Source organism: Salvelinus namaycush, unplaced genomic scaffold (genome assembly GCF_016432855.1).
Source record: "Salvelinus namaycush isolate Seneca unplaced genomic scaffold, SaNama_1.0 Scaffold275, whole genome shotgun sequence".
Lineage (NCBI taxonomy): Eukaryota > Metazoa > Chordata > Actinopteri > Salmoniformes > Salmonidae > Salvelinus > Salvelinus namaycush.
Window position 1 is genome coordinate 1 of NW_024059619.1, and position 12,500 is coordinate 12,500.

Sequence of the window (12,500 nt, forward strand, 5' to 3'; positions counted from 1 at the left end):
TACTGTGTATTTAAGTATTTTCAAATAATGTGGCCGAATCAACTACTTCTATTTGAAGTACTCAAATAATTTGCTATACATACTAAATACTATAGGAGCAAGCCCTATAGGAGCAAGCCCAAATAATGTGGCCGAATCAACTACTTCTATTTGAAGTACTCAAATAATTTGCTATAAATACTAAATACTATAGGAGCAAGCCCATGTAATGCTTTGTAGGTTAAGCAGTAAAACCTTAAAATCAGGTGTAGAAGCCACTGTGCTTCTACACCTGCATTGCTTGCTGTTTGGGGTTTTAGGCTGGTTTCTGTACAGCACTTTGTGACATCAGCTGATGTAAAGGGCTTTATAAATACATTTGATTGATTGATTACTACCCGGCCTAGTTGAGCCCACGGGAAATCTGGAGGATGTCACAGTGTCCATCAATATCGCTCCAACGGGGGACAGCAAAGACAACACAGAGCAGCCCTTAATGCGGCCGACAGTAGAGCCCTCGCCGCCCAGCTACGCTGCTACAGTGGTTACGGAGCTGCCTTCATTCCAGTCAGAGCAGGCCATCAGTCACACAAATAGTGGAAACAGTAGGCATTTGGATCACTAGGTTTTTCTATGAGAAATTAAATAAACCCACACAAATAAGGTGACAACAACTAATATCAAGATTAAACACAAATAAGGTGAAACCACTTAATATCAATATCATCAACATAGTTGTTGTCCTGCCTTTCACACCATGGCAACCATGTGAATGTTTCTCTAATCACACCATGGCAACCATGTGAATGTTTCTCTAATCACACCATGGCAACCATGTGAATGTTTCTCTAATCACACCATGGCAACCATGTGAATGTTTCTCTAATCACACAACTTGTTAGGAGGATTCTGTGGGCCCTTTCAGAGGCCAATGGAGGTACTCAATCAAATGTTACACAGTAGAGTATATCAAAGCTTAGTAAGAAACATGGGCTATTATATAGGGTTCAATGCAATACATGTTTTCAAATCCTGTGATTTAAATGAGCAATGCCCATTGAGTTGTCAGCAGCACAATTTCCCAGATCAAGACTAAATAAATCCAGCTGCATTTGGGATTGACCTGCACTGCTCTCTGTGTAAGTCTTCCATTATGAAGCACTGAAGAGTTCCATCGTCAACATATTGACCCTGCGTTGCTAGTGGCTATAACCGTCTGTTCCCAGGCTTCAACTCAACTGTAACCTGACCCGGCCTGTGTTTCTGTTAGTCAGCGCTATATTATGTAGTGAGACTGACTCACAGAGAGGGGAAAGAGGATGCCTAGTCAGTTGTACAACTGAATGCATTCAACCAATGTGTGTTCTGCATTTGACGCAACCCCTCTGAACCAGAGATGTGCGGGGGGCCGCCCTAATCCACGTCATCGGCGCCTGGGAAGCAGTTGTTGTTGTTGGGGGTTAACTGCCTTGCTCAAGAGCAGAACGGCACAATTTTCCACCTTGCCGGCTCGGGGATGCAAACCAGCGACCTTTCGGTTACTGTTCCAACGCTCTTACCCACAAGGCTACCTGCCGCCCGCCGCCCCTCTCACAATGACGACAGATTGCGAGACACATTCGCGCAGTGGTTGGCATGGTGCCAAGGTTGCATTGAAGTCCAGTTATGTGACTTCTTCCTGTAATGGTTGGGGTTAGGATTTAGGGAGGCTACATTTATCCTAGATCTCTAACCTTTAAGCAGGTGGATGAAGTAGCAACATGAAACTGATCTCAGATCAGTTCCACATTTTCAGCCTCTAATGGAGAACAACAACCTGCTGGACCTGTAAACTGATCCTAGAACTGTACTACCTACCTGCAACATGGTGGGGAGGAGCCACTGGTATCCACTCAGGGAGAACAGGTGGTTGAAGTGGACGGCCGTGTTGATGGCAGTAGCCGTGTACTGCCTGAGGAGGGCGCTGTCCTCGGGGTGCAGCAGCAGGGCGCCGTTGAACACGTTCAGGAAGAGCATGATCTCGTCCCCCCACGGGTACTCACTGGGCATGCCCAGAAACATCTCTTCTAGTAGTTTGATCCACAGGACTTTGTGGAGAGTGTCCAGGCCAAAGAGCTCCTTGCCTGGGGAGAAGATGTCACAATATGGGGCTAACTCACTATGGAAGCCCCTTTGCAATGAAGACTTTTTGAAACATCTAGCGTTCAAACTTCCCAAGTGTTGGTAGACTTTTGTTTTGTGATCTGTGTTGTCTAGTTTGAAGATGCACCCCAGATATACAATGTATTACAGTACTTTACCTTATTACATCTTCATTTTAAAATGCAACTAATCTCCAGGGTTGGGGTCAATTCCATTTCAATTCCAGTCAATTCAAAAAGTAAACCAAATTCCTATTCCAAGTTGTCCTCATTGAAAAGCATTGAAGAGAATTGCAACTGGAATTTCAGTGTACTTCCTGAACTGACCGGAATTAAAATGGAATTGACCCCAACTCTGATCATCTCTCTTTATTGTCTTGTTTGTTCACTCAGGTACCATTGAAGATAGGGTCCACCCCAGTCTTACCCTGTGGCTCGCTGAAGAGAGAGAACTCTCCGTCGATGGCCGTGCGGGGGAAGGAGGGCAGGCGGAGCAGGTCCTCTTGGAGCATGGACACATGGGACTGTTTGTGGATGGCCGGCATGTTCTGGGTCAAGGAGAGGAGGAATAGAACACGGCCCACCTCCTCCAGTTTACGGGAAAACACCTAGGGAGAGAGGGGAGGGGGAGGGAGAGAGGGGGGGGGGAGGGAGAGGGAAAGAGGGGAGGGGGAGAGAGGGGAGGGGAGGGAGAGGGAAAGAGGGGAGGGGGAGAGGGGAGGGGAGGGAGAGGGAAAGAGGGGAGGGGGGAGAGAGTGGGAGAGAGGGGAGGGGGAGGGAGAGGGGAGGGAGAGGGAGAGGGAGAGAGGGGAGGGGAGGGGAGGGAGAGAGGGGAGGGATGGAGGGAGAGATAGGAGGGGACACAAGTACGCACAAGAGGCACCAGTAAAGATATGGACAGACAAACAGAAGGTCACACTTCTCAAACGGTTAAAGCCACAGTTGGGAGATTTTTTGTCATTTATACTGTGTGTACTCTTTGGTGTAGTGCACAAATTGCAGCGTGTGGCTTTAACTGTGAGTTTTAAACCTGAAACATAACACACTACAAACACACACAATGACCTGCTGTACCTGTTTCTGAATGAGTTCCTGTCCTTTCTCTGGCAGCATGTGGACCAGGTTGAGCTGGGGAGACACAGACCTCCTGAACGGATAGATGTCCCTCACAAAGGTCTACAGTTGAGGAAGACAGTCAGAAAGCACATTATGTAGTCACTGATGGAGAAGACACTCTAATGGTCATTCTAGACATCTACACATAACCTCACAGTTCATAACACCGCTTGGAAATGGATGGGAATTCCAACCTTGGAATAGTGAATGAGGTTCCAGCGCTTGTCCATGAGGAAGTAGTGTGCTGACCGAGACTCGGGGATGTTGAAGAACTCCAAACACTCCTGTCAGGGAAGAGAGAGGACAACGGATTGGGGATGACTTCAGTGTATCACTAAGAAAGATGATTCTGTCAGGATCTGTAGAATGCAGATGAACTCTATGATGAGAAGTTACCTTGAGCAAGGCTTCAAACTGAGTGTCTTCATGTACAGGCAACTGGGTAGGAATGTCACACTCGTTCTGCCCGTGCACTACCAGGGTCTTGGTTCCTGCAAGGACATACATGATTTACTATATTACCCACATGTAACAGTCAACATTATAGTATGGAACACAGTCAAATGACTGGGCTCCCATTGGCATCCAGTGACCTTTACCTGGCAGGGATGACCTTTTGGTAACCTTTAAAATGGCCTTTACCTGGCATGGATGCAGTGACCAGCAGCTTGACCTCACACTGCTCCTTCTTCATGGTCTGTTTGAGGTCCTTGAAGAAGAGCCCCTCCACGTAGCCCACCACCTCCCACAGGAAGGTCAGCGTGGCCGAGATGGCATCCATACCCCACTCACACGGAGTACGCACAAAGTACATAATCAGCCCCACCTAGGGGGAGAGCAGAAGGGAGGGAAAGCGAGAGAGAGAGAGACAGACAGACAGGTGAATGGGGTACAGACAGAGAGAGAGAGAGAGAGAGAGAGAGAGAGAGAGAAGTAGAGGGGGAAGAGCGAGATCTTCATTAATCTTGTCATCAGATTGATCAATACTGTCTGATATACATAGACTGATGTCTTGTCTCACCAGGTAGTTGAAGAGGATGTGAGAGGTCTGGGCCGGGAGGTCACCGATGTTCATCAACAGCTTCCTCAGCATGTACATCAGCTCATCCTGATACACATAGAAACATGTGTCAATTCAAAGTCAACAGAAAAACACATAAACAACATGAGGGGTTGTGTTCAGTGGGGGGAAAAAGCAGGTAACATTCCGGTCAACCTTAAACAACCTTAACCCAATACATGAAGAAGGTGATACAAACCGAAACGTCTGTGTACAACTTTTCCCCTGCCTGCTGTAAAAAGCATGAAAAAAAAAAACATGAAAAAAGAAAAGTAACTTTTAGAGTTCTGTCTCATAATTTTTTTTGTGTAAGAACCACCTGTCATTTTTTGTATTTAGTATAGAGAAAATGTCTTGAAACGTTTTGAAACAGGGAGGTAGTCTACTAACAACAGATTTGGTCCATAACAACATAGATCGAACAACATACTGGATTCTATTGGTCCTATCATATGAGACTGCAAAGAGTATTTTGATGGACAACGGCTGCTCTACCTGTCGATTGCTAACGGTGAGCTTCTCCAGGAAGTGCCTGAGCACCAGGGCGGGGTCTTCGATCAGACAGTTCCACAGGATCTGCTGGGCCACTGCACTCACTGCAGGATCATGGTAAATGGATCATAAGAAAATGATCATGAGTTTTATCAGGACAGACCGAAACATTGCTTTTCTATTTTATTCAACAGCGTGTATTGTGTTGAAAGGCAATGTGTTGTGTTACAGTGGACTCTAGAGTGGCCTTATGGGTATCTACGGAATGTATCTACAGGTGTCTGATCTCACCCTGTACAGAATGTATTCTATTCTCATCCTCTCCCTCCCTCTCTCCCTCTGTCTCTCTAGTACAGTACATGACAGTTTGTGTTGAGCGACGCCACCCACCTGCCACACCGTCCTCTCGCACCTCCCCGTCCTCCATCAGGTGCACTATGGGTAAGACGGCAGCACAGATGCATGCTGGGAAGACGGCCTGGGGGGGCTGCAGCATGTGATGAGTGGGTGTGTGCTCCGTAGTGTTCTCCTCATCTAGTAGACAAGAACAACCCATGAGTCACTACCACCTTATTCTACTGTAGTTAGGAAGGTGTTCTGCTGTAGTTAGGAAGGTGTTCTGCTGTAGTTAGGAAGGTGTTCTACTGTAGTTAGGAAGGTGTTCTACTGTAGTAAGGAAGGTGTTCTACTGTAGTTAGGAAGGTGTTCTGCTGTAGTTAGGAAGGTGTTCTACTGTAGTTAGGAAGGTGTTCTACTGTAGTTAGGAAGGTGTTCTACTGTAGTTAGGAAGGTGTTCTGCTGTAGTAAGGAAGGTGTTCTGCTGTAGTTAGGAAGGTGTTCTACTGTAGTAAGGAATGTGTTCTGCTGTAGTAAGGAAGGTGTTCTACTGTAGCTAGGAAGGTGTTCTGCTGTAGTAAGGAAGGTGTTCTGCTGTAGTAAGGAAGGTGTTCTACTGTAGTTAGGAAGGTGTTCTTCTGTAGTTAGGAAGGTGTTCTACTGTAGTTAGGAAGGTGTTATGCTGTAGTAAGGAAGGTGTTCTGCTGTAGTTAGGAAGGTGTTCTACTGTAGTTAGGAAGGTGTTCTGCTGTAGTAAGGAAGGTGTTCTGCTGTAGTTAGGAAGGTGTTCTACTGTAGTTAGGAAGGTGTTCTGCTGTAGTAAGGAATGTGTTCTGCTGTAGTTAGGAAGTTGTTCTACTGTAGTTAGGAAGGTGTTCTACTGTAGTTAGGAAGGTGTTCTGCTGTAGTAAGGAATGTGTTCTGCTGTAGTTAGGAAGGTGTTCTACTGTAGTTAGGAAGGTGTTCTACTGTAGTTAGGAAGGTGTTCTGCTGTAGTTAGGAAGGTGTTCTACTGTAGTTAGGAAGGTGTTCTACTGTAGTTAGGAAGGTGTTCTGCTGTAGTAAGGAAGGTGTTCTGCTGTAGTTAGGAAGGTGTTCTACTGTAGTTAGGAAGGTGTTCTACTGTAGTTAGGAAGGTGTTCTACTGTAGTTAGGAAGGTGTTCTGCTGTAGTAAGGAAGGTGTTCTACTGTAGTTAGGAAGGTGTTCTACTGTAGTTAGGAAGGTGTTCTACTGTAGTTAGGAAGGTGTTCTACTGTAGTTAGGAAGGTGTTCTACTGTAGTTAGGAAGGTGTTCTACTGTAGTTAGGAAGGTGTTCTGCTGTAGTTAGGAAGGTGTTCTACTGTAGTTATGAAGGTGTTCTGCTGTAGTTAGGAAGGTGTTCTGCTGTAGTAAGGAAGGTGTTCTGCTGTAGTTAGGAAGGTGTTCTACTGTAGTAAGGAAGGTGTTCTACTGTAGTTAGGAAGGTGTTCTACTGTAGTTAGGAAGGTGTTCTGCTGTAGTTATGAAGGTGTTCTGCTGTAGTAAGGAAGGTGTTCTGCTGTAGTTAGGAAGGTGTTCTGCTGTAGTTAGGAAGGTGTTCTGCTGTAGTTAGGAAGGTGTTCTACTGTAGTTAGGAAGGTGTTCTACTGTAGTTAGGAAGGTGTTCTGCTGTAGTTATGAAGGTGTTCTGCTGTAGTAAGGAAGGTGTTCTGCTGTAGTTAGGAAGGTGTTCTGCTGTAGTTAGGAAGGTGTTCTGCTGTAGTTAGGAAGGTGTTCTACTGTAGTTAGGAAGGTGTTCTCCTGTAGTTAGGAAGGTGTTCTACTGTAGTTAGGAAGGTGTTCTACTGTAGTTAGGAAGGTGTTCTGCTGTAGTTAGGAAGGTGTTCTACTGTAGTTAGGAAGGTGTTCTACTGTAGTTAGGAAGGTGTTCTGCTGTAGTTAGGAAGGTGTTCTGCTGTAGTTAGGAAGGTGTTCTACTGTAGTTAGGAAGGTGTTCTACTGTAGTTAGGAAGGTGTTCTACTGTAGTTAGGAAGGTGTTCTGCTGTAGTTAGGAAGGTGTTCTGCTGTAGTTAGGAAGGTGTTCTACTGTAGTTAGGAAGGTGTTGTACTGTAGTTAGGAAGGTGTTCTACTGTAGTTAGGAAGGTGTTCTGCTGTAGTTAGGAAGGTGTTCTGCTGTAGTTAGGAAGGTGTTCTACTGTAGTTAGGAAGGTGTTGTACTGTAGTTAGGAAGGTGTTCTGCTGTAGTTAGGAAGGTGTTCTACTGTAGTTGGGAAGTTAAAGGTTACCATATGTACAAACTCTGTGTAAAGGAATGATTTTATCATCGTGCTTTTATCAGATATTATCAGGTGAGGATTTGATTTCCTATTCCTCGCCATGTGACTTGAATCTGACCAGCATTCAAAATACCATTCTGACATCTATACTAGCCTGCCACTTAGAATGAAGCAATGTACTAGCCATGCACTCTATGTGGGATCCTAATATGGATACTGGAACATGACGCCTACAAGTGAGTGGGCATGTGTGTGGTTGCCACGGTAACACAGGCTTACCCTCGGCGCTGACCACAGAGCGGACTGACCACACGGAGCCGCGGCGGAAAGAGTAGTTCCTGTGAGAGTTACTGGAGGTGCAGGACGGAGTGACGGACATGCGGCGAGACGCCAGGTTGACCTCTTCTTCTGCTGGCGGGGAGGGTTCAGAGTCAGTCACAACATGAAACTACCCGTGGCTGGCTGACTGCATTATTCAAGGTGTATTACAACTAAGACCTGTAGTTGTGGACTCCATGGGCTGTTATCTGGGGTGTGGGCAACAGGGCTGTTATCTGGGGTGTGGGCAACAGGGCTGTTATCTGGGGTGTGGGCAACAGGGCTGTTATCTGGGGTGTGGGCAACAGGCCTGTTATCTGGGGTGTGGGCAACAGGGCTGTTATCTGGGGTGTGGGCAACAGGCCTGTTATCTGGGGTGTGGGCAACAGGGCTGTTATCTGGGGTGTGGGCAACAGGGCTGTTATCTGGGGTGTGGGCAACAGGGCTGTTATCTGGGGTGTGAGCAACAGGGCTGTTATCTGGGGTGTGGGCAACAGGGCTGTTATCTGGGGTGTGGGCAACAGGGCTGTTATCTGGGGTATGGGCAACAGGGCTGTTATCTGGGGTGTGGGCAACAGGGCTGTTATCTGGGGTGTGGGCAACAGGGCTGTTATCTGGGGTGTGGGCAACAGGGCTGTTATCTGGGGTGTGGGCAACAGGGCTGTTATCTGGGGTGTGGGCAACAGGGCTGTTATCTGGGGTGTGGGCAACAGGGCTGTTATCTGGGGTGTGGGCAACAGGGCTGTTATCTGGGGTGTGGGCAACAGGGCTGTTATCTGGGGTGTGGGCAACAGGGCTGTTATCTGGGGTGTGGGCAACAGGCCTGTTATCTGGGGTGTGGGCAACAGGGCTGTTATCTGGGGTGTGGGCAACAGGCCTGTTATCTGGGGTGTGAGCAACAGGGCTGTTATCTGGGGTGTGGGCAACAGGGCTGTTATCTGGGGTGTGGGCAACAGGCCTGTTATCTGGGGTGTGAGCAACAGGGCTGTTATCTGGGGTGTGGGCAACAGGGCTGTTATCTGGGGTGTGAGCAACAGGGCTGTTATCTGGGGTGTGGGCAACAGGGCTGTTATCTGGGGTGTGGGCAACAGGCCTGTTATTTGGGGTGTGGGCAACAGGGCTGTTATCTGGGGTGTGGGCAACAGGGCTGTTATCTGGGGTGTGGGCAACAGGGCTGTTATCTGGGGTGTGGGCAACAGGGCTGTTATCTGGGTTGTGGGCAACAGGGCTGTTATCTGGGGTGTGGACTACAGGGCTGTTATCTGGGGTGTGGACTACAGGGCTGTTATCTGGGGTGTGGGCAACAGGGCTGTTATCTGGGGTGTGGGCAACAGGGCTGTTATCTGGGGTGTGGGCAACAGGGCTGTTATCTGGGGTGTGGGCTACAGGGCTGTTATCTGGGGTGTGGGCAACAGGGCTGTTATCTGGGGTGTGGGCAACAGGGCTGTTATCTGGGGTGTGGGCAACAGGCCTGTTATCTGGGGTGTGGACTACATGGGCTGTTATCTGGGGTGTGGGCAACAGGGCTGTTATCTGGGGTGTGGACTACATGGGCTGTTATCTGGGGTGTGGGCAACAGGTCTGTTATCTGGGGTGTGAGCAACAGGGCTGTTATCTGGGGTGTGGGCAACAGGGCTGTTATCTGGGGTGTGGACTACATGGGCTGTTATCTGGGGTGTGGGCAACAGGGCTGTTATCTGGGGTGTGAGAAACAGGGCTGTTATCTGGGGTGTGGGCAACAGGCCTGTTATCTGGGGTGTGAGAAACAGGGCTGTTATCTGGGGTGTGGGCAACAGGGCTGTTATCTGGGGTGTGGGCAACAGGGCTGTTATCTGGGGTGTGGACTCCATGGGCTGTTATCTGGGGTGTGGGCAACAGGGCTGTTATCTGGGGTGTGAGCAACAGGGCTGTTATCTGGGGTGTGGGCAACAGGGCTGTTATCTGGGGTGTGGGCAACAGGCCTGTTATCTGGGGTGTGGACTACATGGGCTGTTATCTGGGGTGTGGGCAACAGGGCTGTTATCTGGGGTGTGGGCAACAGGGCTGTTATCTGGGGTGTGGGCAACAGGGCTGTTATCTGGGGTGTGGGCAACAGGGCTGTTATCTGGGGTGTGAGCAACAGGGCTGTTATCTGGGGTGTGGGCAACAGGCCTGTTATCTGGGGTGTGGACTACAGGGCTGTTATCTGGGGTGTGGGCTACAGGGCTGTTATCTGGGGTGTGGGCAACAGGGCTGTTATCTGGGGTGTGGGCAACAGGGCTGTTATCTGGGGTGTGGGCAACAGGGCTGTTATCTGAGGTGTGGGCAACAGGCCTGTTATCTGGGGTATGGGCAACAGGGCTGTTATCTGGGGTGTGGGCAACAGGGCTGTTATCTGGGGTGTGGGCAACAGGCCTGTTATCTGGGGTGTGGGCAACAGGGCTGTTATCTGGGGTGTGGGCAACAGGGCTGTTATCTGGGGTGTGGGCAACAGGGCTGTTATCTGGGGTGTGGGCAACAGAGCTGTTATCTGGGGTGTGGGCAACAGGGCTGTTATCTGGGGTGTGGGCAACAGGGCTGTTATCTGGGGTGTGGGCAACAGGGCTGTTATCTGGGGTGTGGGCAACAGGGCTGTTATCTGGGGTGTGGGCAACAGGGCTGTTATCTGGGGTGTGGGCAACAGGGCTGTTATCTGGGGTATGGGCAACAGGGCTGTTATCTGGGTTGTGGGCAACAGGGCTGTTATCTGGGTTGTGGGCAACAGGCCTGTTATCTGGGGTGTGGGCAACAGGGCTGTTATCTGGGTTGTGGGCAACAGGGCTGTTATCTGGGGTGTGGGCAACAGGCCTGTTATCTGGGGTGTGGACTACAGGGCTGTTATCTGGGGTGTGGGCAACAGGGCTGTTATCTGGGGTGTGGGCAACAGGGCTGTTATCTGGGGTGTGGGCAACAGGGCTGTTATCTGGGGTGTGGGCAACAGGCCTGTTATCTGGGGTGTGGGCAACAGGGCTGTTATCTGGGGTGTGGACAACAGGGCTGTTATCTGGGGTATGGGCAACAGGGCTGTTATCTGGGGTGTGGGCAACAGGGCTGTTATCTGGGGTGTGGGCAACAGGCCTGTTATCTGGGGTGTGGGAAACAGGCCTGTTATCTGGGGTGTGGGAAACAGGCCTGTTATCTGGGGTGTGGGCAACAGGGCTGTTATCTGGGGTGTGGGCAACAGGGCTGTTATCTGGGGTGTGGGCAACAGTATAAGCTTGTTGCTTTTGTTATTTTTGAAGAGCAGAAAACCTAAATACATAGGTTCTAGGTTTATTGTTAGATGTTCAGTTAAGTTAGTGCTTCTCCAAACTTCGTCAGAATCAGTGGTTTCCTGAATGGGACAGGAGCTGTATCACTTTAATTAACACCTCAAATCAATAACAAATATTTAGAAAATGAAAAAAGAGAGATGCCTCCAGCACTCCATGGTTGTCCCACCCACCTTCCTCCTCCTGCTCGGGCGGGGGGCTGCAGGTGGGTTCGTAGCAGGCCTCCTGGGCCACGGGGATGGCTGTGATGATGCTGGCCTCACGCCCAAGACGCCGCTTCTCCTCCTCCTGCTGCAGGTTCTTCAGGATGTGCTCGGCACGCTGGTGGGAGCGCGACACGGCCCGCGCAGAGAAAGATTTCTGTAGAGGTGGTGTGTGTGTGTTTATGTGGAAAGGGGTGTGGGTGTGTGTGGAGGGTGGACGTGGGGGAGGATGTGTGTGTGTGTGTTGGCCGTGTGTATGAGGTGTGGGAGAGAAAGGACAAACAGAGACACACAGAGGCTCAGGGAAGGGGACTGTGGGATAGGCTCATTCTCAGGGGGGTCCTGTATATAGTACAATTACAATACTGGCATCTGGTGAACATTTGGTAATGTAAACTAAGTGTCTCTTCCCGACAGTTATATATGGATGACACATGCCGTTATATTCTCCTGATAAGACTGGAAACATTATTAGGGTTTATTATGGTTATAGATTAGGGTTGTAACTTTCCCAAATTGTACATTTCCGGAATCATGAGGAAAAAGCAGGAATCCTGGGGATTTGGGGAAAGTGAACTACATTTTGCAACCCTAGATCAACTACACCATGCACAGGTATCAATTATTTACCATTGTAAATAGTTGTAGGTAAAACTTACTATATGCAAATCCATCAGGAGAGTATATCCAGTGCAAAAGCTCATTTAAGCATTCTAACCGGCACCGACAGAGATATCACAGTGGATGTTTGTGACGAGTGACGTGAAAATGTTGACGTTTGAACAATTACAAAATGGCCGTCATTGGCCATGCATAGTATATACATGCAAAATGACCAATACATGCAGCTTTCCCAAAAGAAGATCGAGCATTACATACAGAAAACGTGGAGTGGCTTGTATAAGATGCATGTATCCAGAATGGCCCGTACGAGGCCCCCTAGTATAGCACCTCCCCCTAGCTCTTAATGTTTGGGGAGAGTCAGACAACCCAGCAGGCAAAACTGGTTGCAATGACGTCGTTATGACGTCTTTTAATGGCGTCATGCATGGTCCGGTTGTATACTGGTTGTATAATGGACATTGTGTTAAACTTATCTGACCAGATAACAATCAAAATATAACGTCTTTCCAATGACGCATTCATTTCGTCATGAAAAATACGTGTTTACCTGCTTGTAACAGAGACCAGTTGGTTGTAATCTGGTTATATGATGTCTTCTCAACCACAAAACCAGTTTACAACGAGAACATGACATTATTAAGACCCCATGTGCCAAACTTTTGCCCGCTGGAAATGGACAGA

At 48.6% G+C, this 12,500-nt stretch overlaps 1 protein-coding gene across 1 annotated transcript in view; it reads right to left on the bottom strand.

Moving 5' to 3' along the window:
- Nucleotides 1-1,836: 1,836 nt before the first annotated feature.
- LOC120039489 (protein unc-80 homolog) overlaps nt 1,837-12,500 on the bottom strand; it is a gene marked incomplete at its 3' end in the record, with an annotated part of 71,924 nt that continues 61,260 nt past the window's right edge. The window contains exons 36-46 of the mRNA XM_038984900.1: nt 11,166-11,352; nt 7,664-7,795; nt 5,179-5,322; nt 4,792-4,892; nt 4,258-4,344; nt 3,879-4,062; nt 3,633-3,727; nt 3,431-3,520; nt 3,195-3,296; nt 2,548-2,728; nt 1,837-2,102 (exon numbers count right to left, since the gene is read on the bottom strand). Of these exons, the coding sequence (XP_038840828.1) occupies nt 1,837-2,102; nt 2,548-2,728; nt 3,195-3,296; nt 3,431-3,520; nt 3,633-3,727; nt 3,879-4,062; nt 4,258-4,344; nt 4,792-4,892; nt 5,179-5,322; nt 7,664-7,795; nt 11,166-11,352 (1,569 nt within the window). The remainder of the gene's footprint in view (nt 2,103-2,547; nt 2,729-3,194; nt 3,297-3,430; nt 3,521-3,632; nt 3,728-3,878; nt 4,063-4,257; nt 4,345-4,791; nt 4,893-5,178; nt 5,323-7,663; nt 7,796-11,165; nt 11,353-12,500) is intronic.